The 22,769-nt window shown below is 39.8% G+C and overlaps 1 protein-coding gene across 1 annotated transcript in view; it reads left to right on the top strand.

Moving 5' to 3' along the window:
* The window catches only part of COL6A5 (collagen type VI alpha 5 chain), a 119,202-nt gene that overhangs the window by 69,990 nt on the left and 26,443 nt on the right, over positions 1 to 22,769 (top strand). Inside the window, exons 33-36 of the mRNA XM_052640693.1 lie at positions 120 to 213; positions 764 to 1,417; positions 3,682 to 3,772; positions 13,233 to 13,438. Of these exons, the coding sequence (XP_052496653.1) occupies positions 120 to 213; positions 764 to 1,417; positions 3,682 to 3,772; positions 13,233 to 13,438 (1,045 nt within the window). The remainder of the gene's footprint in view (positions 1 to 119; positions 214 to 763; positions 1,418 to 3,681; positions 3,773 to 13,232; positions 13,439 to 22,769) is intronic.

The raw sequence follows: 22,769 nt of genomic DNA, 5'->3' as shown, positions 1-22,769 counted from the left end.
CTTTCAGTGAACAAAAGCAATGGGAAGCAAACGTTAAAGTTAAAGAAACAGATTCTCCCCTGTAACAATGAAGACTAAAGAAAACAATCAAATGAGCATATATTTCTTTTTCAATGCAGTTTGACAACACAGGAACATTTCAGGTGCTTTCTGTTCCTCCAAATGGGGAATATGCTCCATTAGAAAGGCTTCAGCGCTGTACACTTTGCTATGGTAAGACTAATGAAAAAGAATTTATTGGGCTGAAACACGTAAATGCCTTCTGGGTGAGTTATTAAATCTATCTTTATCAAAGATTTTTGATTGTAGATTCTCTTTTAAGTTTTTCAGTCTTTCAACACCATATGTCAGGGTTTCAATCTCTGTAATGTTGGATGTTTCCATAGAATGTAAAAATTAGTTCAGAAGATTATCCCAATTGATTTCGCTCTTCTTGGGGACAATGTGATAGTTTGTATCAAATGCTTCTAAAATATTAAAAATATTTTCTAAATGAGTTTGGACATGAATTATAGACTTCAAATATACATGTTACTTATATCTACTTTCAACAAAGATGTTCCCAAATTGTCTGCTAGTGGTCGTAGAAATTATGAGGAAGTTGAAAATTCCATATTAATTTAAATGATAAGGTATTGAAGTTGAAGAGGTATTGATCAGATGATTAATTTTTGATAATCAGTTCCTTATTCACTGGAAGATCTCAACCAACAGTGTCTCCTTTTGCCAACACTGAACCAATGATGAATCTCTGTGTTTTCAGATAAATGTTTTCCAAATACTTGCAAGAAAGAAATCGTCTTACCTGAAAATTCGTACATGGATGTCGCCTTCCTCTTAGACAATTCCAGAAATATAGCAAGTGATGAGTTTAAGGATGTGAAAGCCTTGGTGACCTCAATGCTTGATAACTTTGACATTGCCTCAGACCCTATGGTCTCAGACTCTGGTGATAGGATTGCCTTGTTGAGCTATTCTCCTTGGGATAGGAGAGAGAAGAAAGTGGTAAAAACAGAGTTTGAGTTTACAACTTATAACAGTCAAGCTCTGATGAAAAGGCACATTGAGACTAACCTCCAGCAGCTAAATGGGGAAGCCACCATTGGCCATGCCCTACTGTGGGCCATGGAGAATCTCTTCCCAGCAACGCCCAAGCTAAGAAAATACAGGGTCATCTTTGTGGTCTCCGCTGGAGAAAATCGTGAGAGAAAGGAATTCTTGAAGAAGATGGCTCTGAGGGCCAAGTGTCAAGGCTATGTCATATTTGTGATTTCCCTGGGTTTGACATCCGAGGAGGACATGAAGGAGCTGGCCAGTCACCCGCTTGATCACCATCTGATACAGCTGGGGAGAATTCATAAACCAAATCTGGATTATGTTGTGAAGTTTTTAAAGCCATTTGTGTACTCAGTGAGACGTAAGTCACTATTTTTTTTTGTCCCTTTGTTTTAATAAATTAGGGTTTGTTAATAGTATTGATAACCCAAGATATCCCTGTATCTACAGCTTACCAAAATATATGAATTAGGTGGTGAAAGGGTGAGAGAAATAGGACACATCTTGGTTATACCCTATTTATACCTGAGTCATGAGACCTCTTTCATGATAGAATGTCTCTTAGCCAAAAATCTCAGCACTATAACGCATAGAGTGACTTCAGATCTCCTAAAACACACTCACTCAACCTAACCAAGTTCTTGCAGCCCTTATGTGGTCTCCAGGCTGAACATTTAAATAAAAGTTTTCCCTACTACACCTGGTTTATTTCCAATCTTGGCATACCTGGAGACCTGTGTGAAAGTGCCACCCTCCAAAAGTCTAAGCATACAAATCACACAGGAATCTTGTCAGAATGCAGGTTCTGATTCAGTATGTGTAGGGTGGAACCTGAGATTCTACATTTCTAACAGGCTCCTCAGCAATGTCAGTGCTTCTGGTCCACAGATCATACTTAGAGTAGCAAAGTTCTAGGCCAATGCACTACAAAGTGTCACCCATTGGACCAGTGTTAGTCCATAAGCTGAAGAGTAAAGAGAGAAATACACAAATTGATAGCAAGCATCTAGAAACCTTTAGAGCAATTTGACATGACCACATTATACAAGTGTAAGAATGTGTACTTTGACTCACTGAACAAAAGATAAACCAAAAGGATCAGTCTGCAAAGGGCTGGAAATAAAAATACCTTGTTCCTCACCACAAGTGGTTCAATAAATGCTCTTTCTAGACAGACAGTTCTCAGCTGGGGATGATTTTGCCCCCCAGATAGCATTTGGAAATACCTGGAGACATTTTTATTTGTCACAACTAAGGGAGGGGATACTACTGGTGTTTAGTGGGTAGAGACCAACGCATCCTTGCTAAGTCACTTCAGTCATGTCCAACTCTTTGCGACGCTAGGGACTGTAGCTCGCCAGGTTCTTCTGTCCATGGCATTCTCCAGGCAAGCATACTGAAGTGGGTTGCCCTGCCCTCCTCCAGGGGATCTTTCCAACCCAGGGATTGAACTTGCTTCTCTTATGTCTCCTGCATTGCCAGGCTGGTTCTTTACTACTAGCACCACCTGAATAGAGACCAAGGAGGCTGCTAAACATCTGACAATGCGTAGGATGCTTCCCCCACAATAAGGAACAATCCAGCCCAAAATGTCAATAGTATTGAGGTTGAGAAACCCTGCTCTAGAAGACCCCATGAAATCAGAGCTGAACCTCTTCTTTCTGCGAATCTGACAGGTGTAGAGTTAGGTTCTGCTGGAACCAATTCCACCACCTTAGGATTCCAGAGTCACCTTAGTATTCAAGGAATCTCTAACACTACCATGGTGACAACATCTTGGGAGTTCACTCTTCATTGCAGAAGGAGCTTCTCCTTTTTCCTGCAATCATGTTTGATTGAAGAATCCAATAATTGCCCCTTTGAGAATATCATGTTATTTCTTTACCTCTAAATCCTTCCATTGTAATGCACCATTATATTATGAAAGAAGAAAGAAAAAGTACTTCCAAGTAAATGTTGATACTGACTTTCCTGTGAGAGTTTTTTAATTTATAGTCATTGAAAGAGTTATTTTAGACAGACTATGATATGTCGCTCTTATGCATATACAAAAAGGGAATATACAGGTAGTGCTCGTGGTAAAGAACCTGCCTACCGATGTGGCAGACATGAGAGACGCAGGTTCCATCCCTGGGTCGGGAAGATCCCCTGGAGGAGGGCATGGCGACCCACTCCACTATTCTTGCCAGATTTTCCCGCTAGGAAATCAGTGTTAATTGGTGCAGAAACACAGACATAGCATTATGTAATAAAACATTACCTCTTCTATATTTCAGCTATTAGCATAAGTCTGAGTGAAGAAAGTTTTATAGAATTAGAATAAAAATTTCCTTAGATCATGTCAGCCTGACCATATGGAAATCAAATGTCTCTGGCTCACAATGAACTTTTCAAATGAACAATTTGAGGAAGTCCCTGGTAATTCTCTGGCTGAAAAATATTCTATAATCAAATTCTGAATGCTATTTCCAGTTGCTACTATATTCTGTTCTCATCCCAGCCAAATTGTGCTGAAATATTTTAGTGACATTTATTGCTTCACGAAGATTCCTACCGCAGTTGTCTTCCCCTTAGCACATACAATTTGTAGTTTAAAATTTAACTATCATTTTCCTCTCTCAATAGGAGGATTCAATCAGTACCCACCACCAGTGCTTGAGAACATCTGCAAACTCATTGATTCAGAAGATGAGGAAAATCAAAGCATCGGTCTCCCGTGAGTTGGAAAGCTCTGATGTTTATCAGTGACCGTTGATTGACTGAGCCATGTGTAACCGGCTGATGGCAGGTATTAGGTGGAGGAAGCTGACGAGGTCTCTGATGAAAGGCTCTTCACGTGTTCCACAGTCTGTGGCAGAAGATGCACATCAAGCATGCTTTCTGGATTGACGGATTCTATGACATCCTCATTAGCTTATTGCATTTTTGCTTTAAAATTCATGGTTTCCTCAGAAATTTCCATATTGAAATTTTACCCCAGAATAGAACCCAGAATTCAGCCTCACCTATCTTAACCTCACTTCCCATCTCTCCACATCATGAGCACAGAGTTCCGGCCACACTGGACTCTTGTCTGCTTTGGGTGAACTGCTGTTCCACCCTTCTGGACCTCTGGTCACACTCCCTGAGACCTTTTTCCTCCCAGTGAAGCCCTACCACCCCTCAAGGCCCTGATTGAAGCCTTTTCCTCTTCAAAGCCCATCTTTACTCTCAGCCAAAATCCAGAGTTGTTCCGTTCTTAATTCCGTTTTACACCTCTGCTGTGGCGTTTATTACAGTTTATCCCGTTGTCTTGTCTCCCTGGAGCCTGGGGTTCCGTGTGGTTCGTTGTTTCATTCCAAAATCGTAGTATGAGAGACCCCCATGACATCATTGCATATGTACTCAGTTCAGTCAGTTCAGTCGCTCAGTCGTGTCCAACTCTTTGCGACCCCATGAATCGCAGCACGCCAGGCCTCCCTGTTCATCACCATCTCCCGGAGTTCACTCAGACTCACGTCCATCTAGTCAGTGATGCCATCCAGCCATCTCATCCTCTGTCATCCCCTTCTCCTCCTGCTCCCAATCCCTCCCAGCATCAGAGTCTTTTCCAATGAGTCAACTCTTCGCATGAGGTGGCCAAAGTACTGGAGCTTCAGCTTTAGCATCATTCCTTCCAAAGAAATCCCAGGGCTGATCTCCTTCAGAATGGACTGGTTGGATCTCCTTGCAGTCCAGGGAACTCTCAAGAGTCTTCTCCAACACCACAGTTCAAACCCATCAATTCTTTGGTGCTCAGCCTTCTTCACAGTACAACTCTCACATCCATACATGACCTCAGGAAAAACCATAGCCTTGACTAGATGGACCTTAGTCGGCAAAGTAATGTCTCTGCTTTTGAATATGCTATCTAGGTTGGTCATAACTTTTCTTCCAAGGAGTAAGCGTCTTTTAATTTCATGGCTGCAGTCACCATCTGCAGTGATTTTGGAGCCCCCCAAAATAAAGTCTGACACTGTTTCTAATGTTTCCCCATCTATTTCCCATGAAGTGATGGGACCGGATGCCATGATCTTCGTTTTCTGAATGTTGAGCTTTAGGCCAACTTTTTTGCTCTCCTCTTTCACTTTCATCAAGAGGCTTTTTAGCTCCTCTTCACTTTCTGCCATAAGGGTGGTGTCATCTGCATATCTGAGGTGTTTGATATTTCTCCCGGCAAACTTGATTCCAGCTTGTTCTTCTTCCAGCCCAGCATTTCTCATGATGTACTCTGCAGAGAAGTTGCATAAGCAGGGTGACAATATACAGCCTTGACGTACTCCCTTTCCTATTTGGAACCAGTCTGTTGTTCCATGTCCAGTTCTAACTGTTGCTTCCTGACCTGCATACAGATTTCTGAAGAGGCAGGTTAGGTAGTCTGGTATTCCATCTCTTTCAGAATTTTCTACAGTTTATTGTGATCCACACAGTCAAAGGCTTTGGCATAGTCAATAAAGCAGAAATAGATGTTTTTCTGAAACTCTCTTGCTTTTTCGATGATCCAGCAGATGTTGGCAATTTGATCTCTGGTTCCTCTGCCTTTTCTAAAACCAGCTTGACCATCAGGGAGTTCACGGTTCATGTATTGCTGAAGCCTGGCTTGGAGAATTTTGAGCATTACTTCACTAGCATGTGAGATGAGTTGAATTGTGTGGTAGTTTGAGCATTCTTTGTCATTGCCTTTCTTTGGGATTGGAATGAAAACTGACCTTTTCCAGTCCTGTGGCCACTGCTGAGTTTTCCAAATTTGCTGGCATATTGAGTGCACCACTTTCACAGCATCATCTTTCAGGATTTGAAACAGCTCAACTGGAATTCCATCACCTCCACTAGCTTTGTTCGTAGTGATCCTTTCTGAGGCCCACTTGACTTCACATTCCAAGATGTCTGGCTCTAGATTGGTGATCACATCATCATGATTATCTGGGTCATGAAGATCTTTTTTGTACAGTTCTTCCGTGTATTCTTGCCACCTCTTCTTAATATCTTCTGCTTCTGTTAGGTCCATACCATTTCTGTCCTTTATTGAGCCCGTTCTTGCATGAAATGTTCCCTTGGTATCTCTAATTTTCTTGAAGAGATCTCTAGTCTTTCCCATTCTGTTGTTTTCCTCTATTTCTTTGCATTGATCTCTGAAGAAGGCTTTCTTATCTCTTCTTGCTATTCTTTGGAACTCTGCATTCAGATGCTTATATCTTTCCTTTTTTCCTTTGCTTTTCACTTCTCTTCTTTTCACAGCTATTTGTAAGGCCTCCCCAGACAGCCATTTTTCTTTTTTGCATTTCTTTTCCATGGGGATGGTCTTGATCCCTGTCTCCTATACAATGTCACGAACCTCATTCCATAGTTTATCAGGCACTCTATCTATCAGATCTAGGCCCTTAAATCTATTTCTCATATGTCTGACTCTTTGTGACCCCATGGACTGTAGCCCATCAGGCTCCTCTGTCCATGGCATTTCCCAGGCAAGAATACTGGAGTGTGTTGCCATTTCCTTCTCCAGAGGATCCTCCTGACCCAGGGATTGGATCCACGTCTGCACTGGCAGGTAGCCTTTTTTTTTTTTTTTTTAACCACTGAGCCATCAGGGAAGCCTGCACATGTAAACAATTTTCTTTAAATTTTTATTTATGAATGAATACACAAATAATTAACCTGAATGGATCTTGAACCTCAGCTAAAAGGAGAACAGCCTATTTGGTTGCTCTGTGCTTCTCTATTTCACAGACCTTGGACCCCTGACGGTAGCCTGTGAAAGCCCAGAGTTAAGCCCATAATGGCCCTGCCTGGTCACATGGCAATTAAGTAAAGAGCTTCTCAGAATAAATGCAGTCTTCCCCATATATCCAGGAGCAAAATGGCAAGATTAAAGTGTTCCTGTCATGTTGGTAGTTTAACAGAAGCATCTATCAGCTCACACCTCCTGAAGGACAATACGGCACTGATGCTCTACGAAGCAGGGTTTCCTAGTGTGGAATAGACAGTAATCTCATTTAAAGGGAAATCCATTCTTACGTAGCTATATTCTAACATAATGTCATTTAGGCGTGTACAGAAATAAACTAGCTGAATACCATATGTGTGGAGTTCCTAAACAACTATCAAACAAAAACAAATTTGTACATCAAACCCAAGGAAATTCAATAAGACACTAATTTAATGTATTGGATGATTCTGTTTTGCCCAAATAGAGTTCCTAAAAACAAAAAAGCATTTATAGCCAAGACATGGAAGTTATCTAAATGTCCATTGACAGATCAATGGTTAAAGAAGATGTGGTACACACACACACACACACACACACGCACACACACACACACACACACACACACACACACACGATGGAATATTACTCAGCCGTAAAAAATGAAACAATGCCATTTGCGGCAACATGGATGGATCTAGAGGTTATCATACCAAGTGAAGTAAGCCAGACAAAGAGAAACAAATATCATATGATATTGGTAATATGTGGAGTCTAAAAAAGTGATAGAAACGAACTTATTTACAAAACAGAAACAGACTCACAGACTTAGAAAATAAACTTGTGCTTACCAAAGGGGAAAGATCAAGGAGGCGGGATAAATTAGGAGTTTGGGATTAACATATACACAATGAAATTAAAGTGAAGTAAATAAAATAAGTAATCAACAAGGACCTACAGTATAGCACAGAGAATGATACTCAATATCTTATAGTGACCTATAATGGAAAAGAATCTCTGTGTGTATATATATATATATACACACACACACTCATATATATATATGTCTGTAACAGAATCTCCTTGCTGTACACCTGAAACTAACAAAGCATTGCAAATTTACCATACTTCAATACATTTTTAAAACGTAGTGCATATTGGTAAGGTATATAAAACGATGCCTGCTGCAGAGTCACCTCTTCTCTCAGCTTGCCTTCTTGATCCCATCAGGCCTTGATTCTCCAGCGCTCGTCCTCACCTACACTGCCATAAAATGATCATTCCCACTCTATGTCATCATCTCATCTGGGTTTTGCTTGCTTTGAATGTATTATTGATATATTATGTCAGACTTTATTTCCTTTCCTCTCTCAACAGTTCAAGTACTGCCAGTGGGTGCCAAACACCAGTATCAGTGCAAATATAAACCTGGATTTGAAATTGCATATAGAGCTCTGGTAGCTTAGAGGGTAAAGCATCTGCCTGCAAGGCAGGAGACCTCAGCTTGAACCCTGGGTTGGGAAGATCCCCTGGAGAAGGAAAGGACACCCCACTCCAGTATTCTTGCCTGGAGAATCCCATGAATGGAGGATCCTGGTAGGCTACAGTCCACGGGGTCACAAAGAGTCAGACACGACTGAGCGACTTCACTCACTCACTCGCAGAGCCATTCATAAAATAAAAATAAAATTATATTAAATATGTTTTTATAATCGTCTAAATAAAAGCAAAAATATTTTCAAGCTATCATTCTTACTCCAAAGATGTAAATGTAAGTTCCATTTTAGGAGGAATGATGTCAATGAAATATGCTTTATATAGTCTTATTCCTCTCAGGGAAGTTGATAGTAACTTAGAAACGACTATATTCTAGGTTTTCTGTGGAGACTGATATCAGTCTGAGACACATTATTTGGTTTTCCCAAGAAACCTATGAGTTTCTTGTCATTTATCCAAAACTCAGTGACAAATTCAGTTCAGTTCAGTGGCTCAGTCATGTCCGACTCTTTGCGACCCCAAGGACTGCAGCATGCCAGGCCTCCCTGTCCATCATCAACTCCGAGAGCTTGTTCAAACTCATGTCCATTGAGTCAGTGATGCCATCTAACTATCTCATTCTCTGTCATCCCCTTCTCCTCCTGCCTTCAATCTTTCCCAGAAACAGGGTCTTTTGAGTCAGTTCTTCTCATCAGGTGGCCAAAGTATTGGAGCTTCAGCTTCAGCATCAGTCTTTCCAATGAATATTCAGGACTGACTTCCTTTAGGATGGACTGGTTGGATCTCTTTGCAGTCCAAAGGACTCTCAAGAGTCTTCTCCAAAACTACAGTTCAAAAGCATCAATTCTTTGGTGCTCAGCTTTCTTTATGGTCCAACTCTCACATCAATACATGACCACTGGAAAAGCTGTAGCCTTGACTAGACAGACCTTTGTTGGCAAAGTAATGTCTCTGCTTTTTAATATGCTATCTAGGTTGGTCTAACTTTCCTTCCAAGGAGTAAGTGTCTTTTAATTTCATGGCTGCAGTCACCATCTGCAGTGATTTTGGAGCCCAAGAAAATAACTGTCACTGTCGCTTCCCCATCTATTTCCCATGAAGTGATAGGACCAGATGCCATGATCTTAGTTTTTTGAATGTTGAGTTTTAAGCCAGCTTTTTCACTCTCCTCTTTCACTTTCATCAAGAGGCTCTTCAGTTCCTTTTCACTTTCTGCCATAAGGGTGGTGTCATCTCCATATCTGAGGTTATTGATATTTCTCCTGGCAATCTTGATTCCAGCTTGTTCTTCTTCCAGCCCAGCGTTTCTCATGATGTACTCTGCATAGAAGTTAAATAAGCAGGGTGACAATACACAGCCTTGACATACTCCTTTCCCAATTTAGAACCAATCTGTTGTTCCATGTGTGATTCCAACTGTTGCTTCCTGACCGGCATACAGATTTCTCAGGAGGCAGGTCAGGTGGTCTGGCATTCCCATCTCTTTCAGAATTTTCCAGTTTGTTGTGATCCACACAGTCAAAGGCTTTGGCATAGTCAATAAAGCAGAAGTAGGTGTTTTTCTGGAGCTCTCTTTCTTTTTCTATGATCCAACAGATGTTGGCAATTTTGATCTCTGGTTCCTCTGCCTTTTCTAAATCTAGCTTGAACATCTGGAAGTTCTTGGTTCACGTACTGTTGAAGTCTCTCTTGGAGAATTTTGAGCATTACTTTGCTAGCATGTGAGATGAGTGTGATTTTGCATTAGTTTGAATATTCTTTGGCGTTGCCTTTGATTTGTTTCATTTGATTTATTTGATTTATCTCAAAGTATTAAATAATATTTCATAGGCTCCAAGCAAATGAGGGGAAAGGGGAGGATAACTGGGAATTTACAAAAATGTATCAGTATATGCTTTTTAAGAAATGAAGTATAGTTGATTTACAATATTATATTAGTTTCTGGGGTACAGCACAGTGTTTCAGTACTTTTACAGATTATATTCAAAGTTGTTACAAGATAATAGCTAGAAGTCCCTGTGCTATACAAAATATTCTTGTTGCTTATCTATTTTATACATAATAGTTTCTTATCTCTAATCCTATACCGCTAACCTGCCCCTCCCCCCATCTTCTCCCCTCTGCTAATCACTAGTTTTTCCTCTGTGTCTGTGAATCTGTTTCAGTTTTGCTATATACATTAATTTATACTATTTTTTATATTCCACACATAAACAATACCATACAGTATTTGTGTTTTTCTCTCAGACTTACTTCAGGTCAGTTCAGTCGCTCAGTTGTATATGACTCTTTGTGACCCCATGAACTGCAGCACACCAGGGCTCCCTGTCCATCACCAACTCCCGGAGTTCACCCAAACTCAAGTGCATTGAGTCGGTGATGCCATCCAGCCATCTCATCCTCTGTCGTCCCCTTCTCCTCCTGTCCCCAATCCCTCCCAGTATCAGGGTCTTTTCCAATGAGTCAGACTTACTTAAATAAGTATTAATATTCTCCAGGTCTATTCATGTACCTTCAAGTGGCAATATTCCATTCTTTTTATGATTGAGTAATATTCCATCATATGTATATAGCACATCTTCTTAAACCAGTCATCTGTTGATGGGCACTTGGGTGCTTCCATGTCTTGGCTATTGTAAATAATACTGCTATAGACATTGTGGTGCATGTATCTTTTCAGATTAGTATTTTTTAGTGATTTTGTTTTCTTCTTATATATGCCCAGGAGAAGAATTGCTGGATCATATGGAAGCTCTCTTTTTGTTTTTTTAAGGAACCTCCAATACTGTTCTGCCAAATGGCTGTACCAGTTTACATCCCCACTCAGTGTACAAGGGTTCCCTTTTTCCATATTCTCTCAACCATTTGTTATTTTAAAGTTTTCTATTCTGACAGGTGTGAGGATATATCTCATTGTGGTTTGTATTTTTCTGATGATTAGCAATGTTGAGCATCTTTTCATGTGCCTGCTGGCCATCTGTATGTCTTCTTTGGAGAAATATCTGTTTAGGTCTTCTCTCTTTTTTTAATTGGATTTTTTGTTTTTTGGCATGGAGTTGAATGAACTATCTATCTCTTTTGAATATTAACCCCTCATAAGACATTTCATTTGCAAATATTTTCTCCTGCTCCCTATATTGTCTTTTAGTTGTATCAATGGCTTCCTTTCCTGAGCAACAGCTTTTAAGTTTAATTCAATCCTGTTTGTTTCTTTATTTTTGCTTTTATTTCTTTTACCTGAGAAGACAGTTCCAAAAAATATTGCTCTGATTCATGCCTATGTTCTCTTGTGAGAGTTTTGAGGTTTCTGGTCTTAACATTTAGGTCTTTAATCTATTTTGAGTTTATTTTTGTGTATAGTGTAAAGAAATGTTCTAATTTCATTGTTATACATACAGCTATCCATGTTCTCACACCGCTAGTTGAAGAGATTGTATTTTCTCCATTGCACATTCTTGCTTTCTTCTGTCATAGGTAGATTAATTGGCCATAAGTGTGTGGGCTTATTTCTGGGCTCCCTATTCTGTTTCATTGATCTATGGATCTGTTTTTGTACCAGTACCTTGCTATTTTGATTATTGTAGCTTTGTAGTATAGTCTGAAGTCTGGGAGAATGGAATCTCCAGCTTTTTTTTTTTTTCAAGCTTGTTTTGGCAAGTCAGGATCTTTTGTGGTTTCATTTGAATTTTAGGATTTTTTTTTCTAGTTCTGTGAAAAATTTTAATGGATATTTTGATAGAAATCGCATTAAATCTGTAGATTGTTTTGTGTGGCATGTCCATTTTAACAATATTAATTATTCCAACCCAAGGGCAAATGGTATCTTTTATTTCTTTGTATCATTTAAAATTTTCTGTATCAACGTTTTATTATTTTTGAGTATAGGTCTTTTCCCTCCTTGGTATTTTATTCTTTTTGATACAATTTTAAATGGGATTGATGTTTTGCTTTTTCTTTCTGAGAGTTCATTATTAGTATACAGAAAAGCAATAGATTTCTTTATATTAATCTTGTGTCCTGTGACTTTTCTTAATACATTTATTGGTTCTGATACTTTTGGATACTTTGCATAAAGTCTCATTCCATCTGCAAATAGGGACAGTTTTGTTTCTTATGTTCCAATCTGGATGCCTTTTATTTCTTTTCCTTATCTGATTGCTGTGGCTACAACTTTCAAAATTACATTAAATAGAGGTAGTGAGAGTGACTATCCTTGTCTTGTTCCTAAAGTTAGAGGAAAACCTTTCTGCTTTTCTCTGTTGCATATGATGTTAGCTGCAGATTTGTCATAAATGGTCTTTATTATATTAAGACATGTTCCTTCTATACTCACTTTGATCATGAATGGAGGTTGAATTCGTTAAATGCTTTTTCTGCATACATTGAGATGATCGTGTGGTTTTATGTCTTTCCTTCTGTTAATGTGGTATATCACACTGATTTGTGTACTTTCAGCCATTCTTGTGTCCCTGGAATAAATCTGACTTGACATGTGGTTTATGATGCTTTTATATACTACTGGATTCAGTTTGCTAACATTTTGTTGAGAAGCTTTGTGTCCTATACTCATCTAAGATGTTGGCATATAATTTTCTCTTTTTTTCTGGAGTGTCTTTGGTTTTGGTTTCAGGATATTGGTGGACTTGTGGAATGAATTTGGGAGTGTTCTGTCCTCTTGAATATTTTCAAATAGGTTAAGAAGGATAGGTATTAGTTCTTCTCTACATGTTTAGTAGAATTCCCCTGTAGTATAATGAATCTTAATGAATTATTTGATTGAAATAAGCTTAGATGCTTAACACCCAACTATCTTTCTAAGAAATAATTAAGTAACCATATTAAATCATTGGGATGTTTTGTTTGCATTCCCCCAATGCAAATAAAACTAAAACTTCTGTGAAGTTTAAACTTTTCCTAAAGTTTTAGTTCATCTAAAATCTCCCTTTTTATCTTCTAGATTTACTCCTGCAGCTTATGATATTTCTTCAGGAGAGAACATCATCAGCCAGGAATTGAGTGCTCAGAGAGATTCATCTTTGGTATTGGAGGACAATGGAAGCAGCCATTTGGTTTACATTCCAAGCCAGATGCTTATGCCACAGAAATCAATGACTAAGTATGAAAAAGATTGGGATTCTGAAGCAATTGCAAGTCTCACCTCTGGTAAGGAAATGAAAAGTTATACTGAATAACTTGACCTCCTTTGACACTAATAGAGAATGAAATAAACAAGCCCGGCATAAAAAGCAACTTTTTTCAAGTTTAAGATGGTGGCTACAACTGCTGTTTTTATTTGATTTGAAGATTTAAACGGTCACAGGTACCACTCTGAAATCACTGGTGAGCCCTAAGAAACGTCCCTGATATTCTCACCAAATTTAAGATTTCTCTAGAAGCCACAATTTAGGTTAGTGTGATGTAGAAGGAAGCAATATAGAGAAATAGCATGGCAAAGGTGGAATTAAAATAACTTTTAAAAGTTGGCCTGGACAGTGCCCCAGAATTTGTGATTGTATAAGAAGGTATAAGGTTTTTTTCCCCCCACTGGAAATAAATTAAATACCCCACATTTTAATGGCAAAGCAGAAATGCTTTTTGTCAGAGTTTAATAGTTTCAAACAAATCAGATACATAGAATTTTGGCTTTATTTTCATTTTAAAGAGTGACATTCTAAACAGACTGTTCAGCTATTCCATCTATGCATCTGGATTCTTCCAAAATGCTCATTTGGCCAGAGTGCAAACTTTTAATGCATTATATCATAAGCATCATGTGTATTGTTAGCATATGCAAGTTTGAAAGAAAAGGGGGCCAATTGCATGCTGGTTATTCACAAGAATGAGGAATACTAATTCTTTGTGACTCCCTTGGATAAATAAATGTGCTTTTCTTTGGGCTCAATTCTCATGTCCCCATATTTCTCCCTATTTCTGAAATATATATGTTTGAATTTTAGCTTTAAAAATCACTAAAATTTCCTTTATAGAAGCTAGAATTCAGAATTTAAAAGTCAATCAATCACTAGTTGAAAAATAAGACTTTTTGAAAAAGGTAATGGGGTAAAACTGTATGTACATAGTCCCTTGACTTTAGGGTATTCAAGTATGTGCATTGCTTATTTAAAACAGATATTATCATTATATAGACATAGCTTAAAGAAGAGAACAAAAAATTGTTTTTGTTAATGAATGCAGTTAATTTGGGGTATTCATTTTAATGATATGGGAATTAAAACAGTTCTCAAGGCACAGGAATTTATCATGCTCAAGTTTTAAAACCAGAAAAAGAGAAGTTCTCTTGGCAGTGTTGAAATACTAAATGGTCATTTGTGATAGTATGGTTAGAGGTAAGCACTTTAAATTCTGATAATTCGAAAGTGTGTACCTTTTCAAGAAAGGCAGAAATAATTGGATACTTAAGGGGAAAAAAAAAAAAAAGAAACTCATCTTTACAGCCATCTTTAACGAACATTGTTCAGTAATAATAGAAAGACTTTTCACTTGGTTTTTCAGATGTCTGGGAATGGGGATACTCATGAAAGTACCAGTTTAAGGTCTAATTTGGCTGAAGAAATAATTGTTGCATGGCTCTATAGGGAAAACTGTCAATTTTTTCTTATCCCCACCTCGCACAATTTCTCTTGCAGTAGGTTGAAGTGTGTTGAGAGTTCCATAGAGGTTTATGTCAAGTTGTAATTTCCTGGAAACAGAGTCTCAGACCTATGGATTTTATATATACATATATAATATAATATATTATATATATATTCCTTTATAATAAATCTGAGTATCAGATCATCATTGTTGTCTAGGGACTTTGTACTGTTCTTATCTTTCTGATTTTTCTCTTTAAAATCATTGTTAGCTAGTTGTTGAAAGCGGCTAAGAACTTCCTGTATAATGTTCCATCCTCAAGGAGAATAAATTGTAGTTCAGATACTTTATTTAGTCACCAAGAGATGAGCTTTGATACGTTCCAGACGTATTGCACAAATAAAAGGTTGATAATGCCCATATGCTATGCATATTACTCATTTATAATGTGATCCACGTGGTCAGTAGCTAATTTTTGTGCCCTTGAACTGAGAGCCCTGCGGAAGTCAGGAATCTTAACCATTTAAGAATTTTTAGAGTTCCCCGAGTACTGTAGCTGGCAATGAGTTGCGTATCACTCTCTTTCATAAGAAACACAACCACTGTCTCTTTACCCACTCCTCTCCTCTGCTGCTTCCTCTTTGCTCTGGTTTCCCATTCATCTTTAATTCCATCTTCTTTCCTGGTCCTCTCCACTCCTTCAGTTCAGTTCAGTAGTTCAGTCGCTCAGTCATGTCCAATTCTTTGTGACCCCATGAATCGCAGCACGCCAGGCCTCCCTGTCCATCACCAACTCCTGGAGTCCACCTAAAACCACGTCCATCGAGTCAGTGATGCCATCCAGCCATCTCATCCTCTGCCATCCCCTTCTCCTCCTGCCCTCAATCTTTCCCAGCATCAGGGTCTTTTCCAAAGAGTCAGCTCTTCGCATGAGGTGGCCGAAGTATTGGAGTTTCAGCCTCAGCATCAGTCCTTCCAATGAACACCTGGGACTGATCTCCTTTAGGATGGACTGGTTGGATCTCCTTGTAGTCCAAGGGACTCTCAAGAGTCTTCAACACCACAGTTCAAAAGCATCAATTCTTCTGTGCTCAGCTTTCTTCATAGTCCAACTTTCACATCCATACATGACCACTGGTAAAACCATAGCCTTGACTAGATGGACCTTTGTTAACAAAGTAATATCTCTGCTTTTTAATATGCTGTCTAGGTTGGTCATAACTTCCCTTCCAAGGACTAAGCGTCTTTTAATTTCATGGCTGCAATCACCATCTGCAGTGATTTTGGAGCCCACAAAAATAAAGTCTGACACTGTTTCCACTGTTTCCCCATCTATTTCCCATGAAGTGATGGGACCGGATGCCATGATCTTCGTTTTCTGAATGTTGAGCTTTAAGCCTTTTTCACTGTCCTCTTTCACTTTCATCAAGAGGCTTTTTAGCTCCTCTTCACTTTCTGCCATAAGGGTGGTGTCATCTGCGTATCTGAGGTGTTTGATATTTCTCCTGGGGATCTTGATTCTAGCTTGTGCTTCTTCCAGACCAGCGTTTCTCACAGTGTAATCTGCATGGAAGTTAAATAAGCAAGGTGACAATATACAGCCCTAACGTACTCCTTTTCCTATTTGGAACCAGTCTGTTGTTCCATGTCCAGTTCTAACTGTTGCTTCCTGACCTGCATACAAATTTATCAAGAGACAGGCCAGGTGGTCTGGTATTCCCATCTCTTTCAGAATTTTCCACAGTTTGTTGTGATCCACACAGTCAAAGGCTTTGGCATAGTCAATAAAGCAGAAATAGATGTTTTTCTGGAACTCTCTTGCTTTTTCGATGATCCAGCAGATGTTGGCAATTTGATCTCTGGTTCCTCTGCCTTTTCTAAAGCCAGCTTCAACATCTGGAAGTTCACAGTTCACGTATTGCTGAAGCCTGGCTTGGATAATTTTGAGCATTACTTTACTAGCGTGTGAGATGAGTGCAGTTGTGTGGTAGTTTGAGCATTCTTTGGCATTGCCTTTTACAGCAGCTCAAAGACAATTTGTATCAGAATTACCTGGAAACGCCTAAGCACAGATTCCTAAGCCCTTCTCAGTACTACTGCTTCGTATTTAGCGGGGTGTGTGGTTTTATAACCACCCTAGATGATTTCTGTAGGTACTCGTTTTTGAGATCCACTGTCCTTCTCATATCTGATCCATATCTGTAAACCAGCAGCATCAGCACCACCTGGAACCTAGAACTGCACTCATCCTGGCTCTGCTGAAGCAGAAACTGGGGAGGTGGGGCTCAGCCCTTTGGCTGAAGTTGAAGAATCACTGTGCATGCTACCACTTTAGTGTGCCAGAGCTGCTCTGTGCTCTCAGCTAAAATAAATTGAGTCACTACTGATAGTATCACAGAACAGAAGAATGCCTATTGCCAAAGGGATCCAGGTGAACTGGATTATAATTTTATTTTACTCATCCAAGAACACTGAATATTCATCCACCCATCTATTCATTTAACATCTATCTAACAAAATATTTTTAAGATCTGAATATGTAGAGATTATGGAGAAGGCAATGGAACCTCACTCCAGTACTCTTGCCTGGAAAATCCCATGAATGGAGGAGCCTGGTAGGCTGCAGTCCATGGGGTCGTGAAGAGTTGGACACGACTGAACGACTTCCCTTTCACTTTTCACTTTCATGCGTTGGAGAAGGAAATGGCAACCCACTCCAGTGTTCTTGCCTGGAGAATTCCAGGGGTGGGGGAGCCTGGTGGGTTGCCATCTATGGGGTCGCACAGTCAGACACGACTGAAGCGACTTAGCAGCAGTAGCAGCAGCAGTGATACCATTACACATTTTGACCAAGACCTCCACAATATAAAAGTTCCTTGGAAAATTCAGTTCCTCTTAATTACTCACCAATGGATTACACATAGTTCTTTGGAATTATGTAATGAAAAATGATGGTTTAATTCTAATTAAATTCAGCTGTTGACCCAATGGTGTTGCTGCTGCTGCTGCTGCTAAGTCACTGCAGTTGTGTCTGACTCTGTGCGACCCCATAGACAGCAGCCCACCAGGCTCCGCCGTCCCTGAGATTCTCCAGGCAAGAACACTGGAGTGGGTTACCATTTCCTTCTCCAATGCATGAAAGTGAAAAGTGAAAGTGAATTCACTCAGTTGTGTCCCACTCTTAGCAACTCCATGGAATGCAGCCTACCAGGCTCTTCCATCCATGGGATTTTCCAGGCAAGAGTACTGGAGTGGGTTGCCATTGCCTTCTCCGAACCAATGGTGAGCCTAGCACTTTCATTAAAGATGTTGTGTTAATTAATACTTAAGGCATGATTAGTTTACTGTCAAGATTAAACGGGGACAGGATAATTTTTTAAAATGTGAAATATCAATCCAAACTCAGCCTAGGGCTCACTCATAGCTTTAGGTGGTCCATGGCCTTAGGACAACTTCAACTGATGTTCTTTTCAATGAATTTTATTAAGTAATGAGAAGGAACACTTCCGTCTTAAAACTAGTCTGGCGTTGTTCACAAGGGAATTTGCCTGGATTTTACTTTACGTTTTTATTGGGTTGGACAAAAATTTCATTTGGATTTTGCTGTAACACCCAAACAAATTTTTTGGTCCGTCCAATATTTCTCTAACTTGACTGTGATCTATAGTCAGCTTTTTTTTTTTTTTAAGCCAATGTATCATTTTACTTTGAATCAATCGTAAGGTAGTAAAGCTGGAAAGGTGTTTAGTGATTTGTGGTTGTCGTTGTTCAGTCACCAAGTCATGTCAGCTCTGCGACCTCATTTAGGGGTTAGATCTTGCAAATTCACCTGGAGGTGATTCCATCCCACTCCACCCTAAGAGGCATATTGAAGTGTCTGGAGACCCTTTAGTTTTCATAACTGGAAGGTGCTGCTGGCATCTAGTGGGTAGAGGCCACAGATACTGCTTAGCACCCTGCAGTGCGCACCGGACATTCCCTCACGACAAAGCATTATCCACACTAGTCAGAGTGTCACTAGTGAAAGAAACCCTGTTAGGAGAAACTCCATGCCCTCGAGATTATGAAACCAAAAGACTAGTTCAGTATAGGACTCATGATTTCTACACTGTCAACAGTTTCCCAGTACATCCTCAGGATTCTGCTAGTTTTTAAGAAAAATTATACAGATAGTATCATACCATATGAAATTTTATTGCAGTCACAAATCAAACGATTTAGCAAACTGAGATGTTTGTGTGTGGAATACATTCTTTGGCACGTATGCTTACATGGGCTTCCCAGGCGGCTCAGTAGTAAAGAACCCACCTGCCAGTGCGGGAGATGCAGGAGACGTGGGTTCAGTCCCTGGGTCAGGAAGATCTCCTGGAGGAGCAAATGGCAACCTACTCCAGTACTCTTGCCTGGGAAACCCCATGGACAGAGGAGCCTGGTGGGCTACAGTCCATGGGGTCACAAAGAGTTGGACATAACTGAGTGCACACACACACACACACACACACACACACACAGGTTTACATAGTTTATTTCAGTTACATATCCATTTTCCATATTGCTGCAAGCTTCATACTGATTTTTCTGTGCTCTCATAATGTTTCTCTCAGTGAAGGAACGTACTTAACTGTTTACCTCTTGAACACTTAGCTTGCTTCCAATTTTTGCTGTTATGTGTTGAATTTGAATACATATATCTTCTGCTACACTAAAATCTGTACTGAAATGCAGCAGAATTGGCTTCTGAGTCACCCAGAACTTAAAACCGTCCCCTAGCTGAACATCCTATTTTCATATTAGTACATGTGCAAAAGAGGTCAGTGGTAGAACTGGGGCTTTGTCTGAACTGTAGTGACATGTCTCATGAATGCTTTAGGAATCTCAACCATCTGGATGTTCTTTGGGAGATAAACTGAGTCTTCTGTTCATATTAAACTCTAGACAGGTTGTGGCATTCACTTTTGTTTGGGAATTTATTGTATAGTTATTACAGTTTGGGTGGCTTCCTTGAAGATTTTGAGTATGGCAGAACTAATGTGAACTGTGAGTTCAAGATAATGTGGATGATTTGACTTCACAGGTTGCTTTCTGTGGGTCTCGTGCGATCATTTGTTGCAATTACTAAAGCAATGTCCTACAGTGTTAGCAACACTTTTTTCATCGGGACCCTTTGATAATGGAATAAGACGTGGATAGCTGAAGAAATAATTGGGTGATGTTAGTGGTGGCTATGGAGGAAGCAGTGGTAACCCTTACCATTGGTATGTGTTAGTCGCTCAGTCGTGTCCAACTCTTCGCGACCATTGCGACCCCATAGACTAGCCTTCCAGGCTCCACAGCCCATGGAATTCTCCAGGCAAGAATACTGGACCAGGTAAACTATTCCCTTCTTCAGGGTACCTTCCCAAACCAGAGATCAAACCAGTGTCTCCTGCACTGCAGGCAGATTCTTCCTGTCTGAGCCACCAGGGACACCAGGGCTTACTATATAGGAAAGGACTCTGCCAAGCATTCAAGTGAATTTCCTATGAATACTAATGCAGCAAATATGTATTTGGCTCCTGTTCTGAATTAAACCCTGTTGTAGTCTTAGATTAAAAAGAAAGATTCAGACAGAGGCCCTGTCTTAAAAGGACACTATAGTCTGATAGAGTATACTCTGTGTGTCCGAAAAAATAAATGCCTAATACAAGTCAGAAAGCATCCAGTTCAAAAAAGTGCAGATGGAATGCTTCGGGGACCAATATTGATTTCAGCATTGCATACACTGTCTCACTTGATGGAACAATGCATTAGGAATAATAGTAACTAATAATAGCAATAAGTTGCTGCTTATTTACTATGTGAAACTACATACCAGGCACCGTGCTAAACTCTTTATAAATGAATACATGACTTCATTTCATCTTACCCCCCACATCTATTATTATTATAATGACTATTATATTTTACAGATGAGCACACGAAGGCAAAGAACCACAAGCACAAATTAAAAGCAGCAGAGCCAGAATTCAAACCCATGCCCATTTCCACAAAAATGCTAACTCTTTAAAAATTTTTTTTAATTGGAGGAAAATTGCTTTACAATGTTGCATTGGTTTCTGCCATCTAACAACTTGAATCAGCCATAATTACACATATGTCCTCTCCTTCTTGTGCCTCTTTCCCCTCCTCCCATCCCTCTCCTCCAGGTTGTCACGGGGCTCCAGGCTGGCTCCTTGTGTTACACAGCAGCTTCCCACTGTCTCTTTTACACGCGGTATTGTATGTACGTCACTGCTGTTCTCTCAGTTCATCCCACCCTTTCCTTCCCTCTCTGTGTCCACAAGTCATTCTCCACTAAGTTCACCAGTAGCGCTTTTCTAGGTTTCATATATGTGTGCTAATATACGATACTTGCTTTTCTCTTTTTGACTCCGTTCACTGTGTATACACTCTGTATTCATCCACCTCCATAGAACTGACTCAGATTCACTCTTTTCACGGTTGAGTAGTATTCCTGTATATATGTACTACATCTTTTTTTATCTATTCATCTGTAGCTGGACAGCTAGGCTGCTTCCATGTCCTGGCTCTCGTAAATAGTGCTGCAGTTTACATAGGAGTACGTGTGTCTTTTAGAATTTTGGCTTTCTCAGGGTATATGCCCAGGAGTGAGATTGCTGTATCATATGGTGGATTTATTCCTGGTCTTTAAAGAAATTTCCATACTGTTGCCCATTAACGTTACATCAGTTTCAGTTCAGTTCAGTCAGTTCAGTCGGTCAGTCGTGTCCGACTCTTTGCGACCCCATGAATCGCAGCACGCCAGGCCTCCCTGTCCATCACCAACACCTGGAGTTCACTCAAACTCTCGTCCATTGAGTCGGTGATGCCATCCAGCCATCTCATCCTCTGTCATCCCCTTCTCCTCCTGCCCCCAATCCCTCCCAGCATCAGAGTCTTTTCCAATGAGTCAACTCTTCGCATGAGGTGGCCAAAGTCCTGGAGTTTCAGCTTTAGCCTCATTCCTTCCAAAGTAATCCCAGGGTTGATCTCCTTCAGAATGGACTGGTTGGATCTCCTTGCAGTCCAAGGGACTCTCAAGAGTCTTCTCCAACACCAGAGCTCAAAAGCATCAATTCTTCAGCGCTCAGCTTTCTTTCCAGTCCAACTCTCTCATCCATACACGACCACTGGAAAAGCCATAGCCTTGACTAGACGGACCTTTGTTGGCAAAGTAATGTCTCTGCTTTTTAATATGCTATCTAGGTTGGTCATAACTTTTATTTACATTCCCACTAAGAGTTTAAGAGGGTTCCACATCTTGTCTCCACATCTTCTGCAGCATTTGTCTGTAGATTTTTTGATAATGGCCATTCTGGCTGGGGTGAACTGATAGCTCATTTTAGTTTGATTTGCATTTTTGTAATAAGCGCTGGTTGAGCATTTTTCATGTATTTATTAGCCATGTGTATGTGTTCTTTGGAGAAATGTCTGCTTAAGTCTGCCTGTTTTTTTTACTAGGCTGTTTGTTTTCCTGATATTGAGCTGTATGAGCTGCTTATATATTTTGGAGAGTAATCCTTTGTTCAGGTGTTTCATCTGCAATTATGTTCTACTGTTCTGAGGGTTGTCTTTTAATCTTTATAGTTTCCTTTGCTTTGAACTTTTAAAGCTCTGATCTTTTATTAGGTTACATTGTTTATGTTCATTTGTATTTCCTTTGCACTAGGAGATGGGTCAAAGAGGATATTGGTGTAATTTATGTTGAATGTACTGCCACTGTTTTCCTCTAAGATCGTTATAGTTTCTGGCCTTATATTAAAGTCTTTAATCCATTCTGAGTTTCTTTTTTTATACGGTGTTAGAAAATGTTCTGGTTTCATTCTTTTACATGTAGCTGTACAGTTTTCCTAGCACTGTT

Source organism: Budorcas taxicolor, chromosome 1, assembly GCF_023091745.1.
Source record: "Budorcas taxicolor isolate Tak-1 chromosome 1, Takin1.1, whole genome shotgun sequence".
NCBI classification, from domain to species: Eukaryota; Metazoa; Chordata; class Mammalia; order Artiodactyla; family Bovidae; genus Budorcas; species Budorcas taxicolor.
The sequence above is the reverse complement of the archived record's forward strand: the minus strand, read 5'-3'. Positions and strand labels throughout refer to the sequence as shown.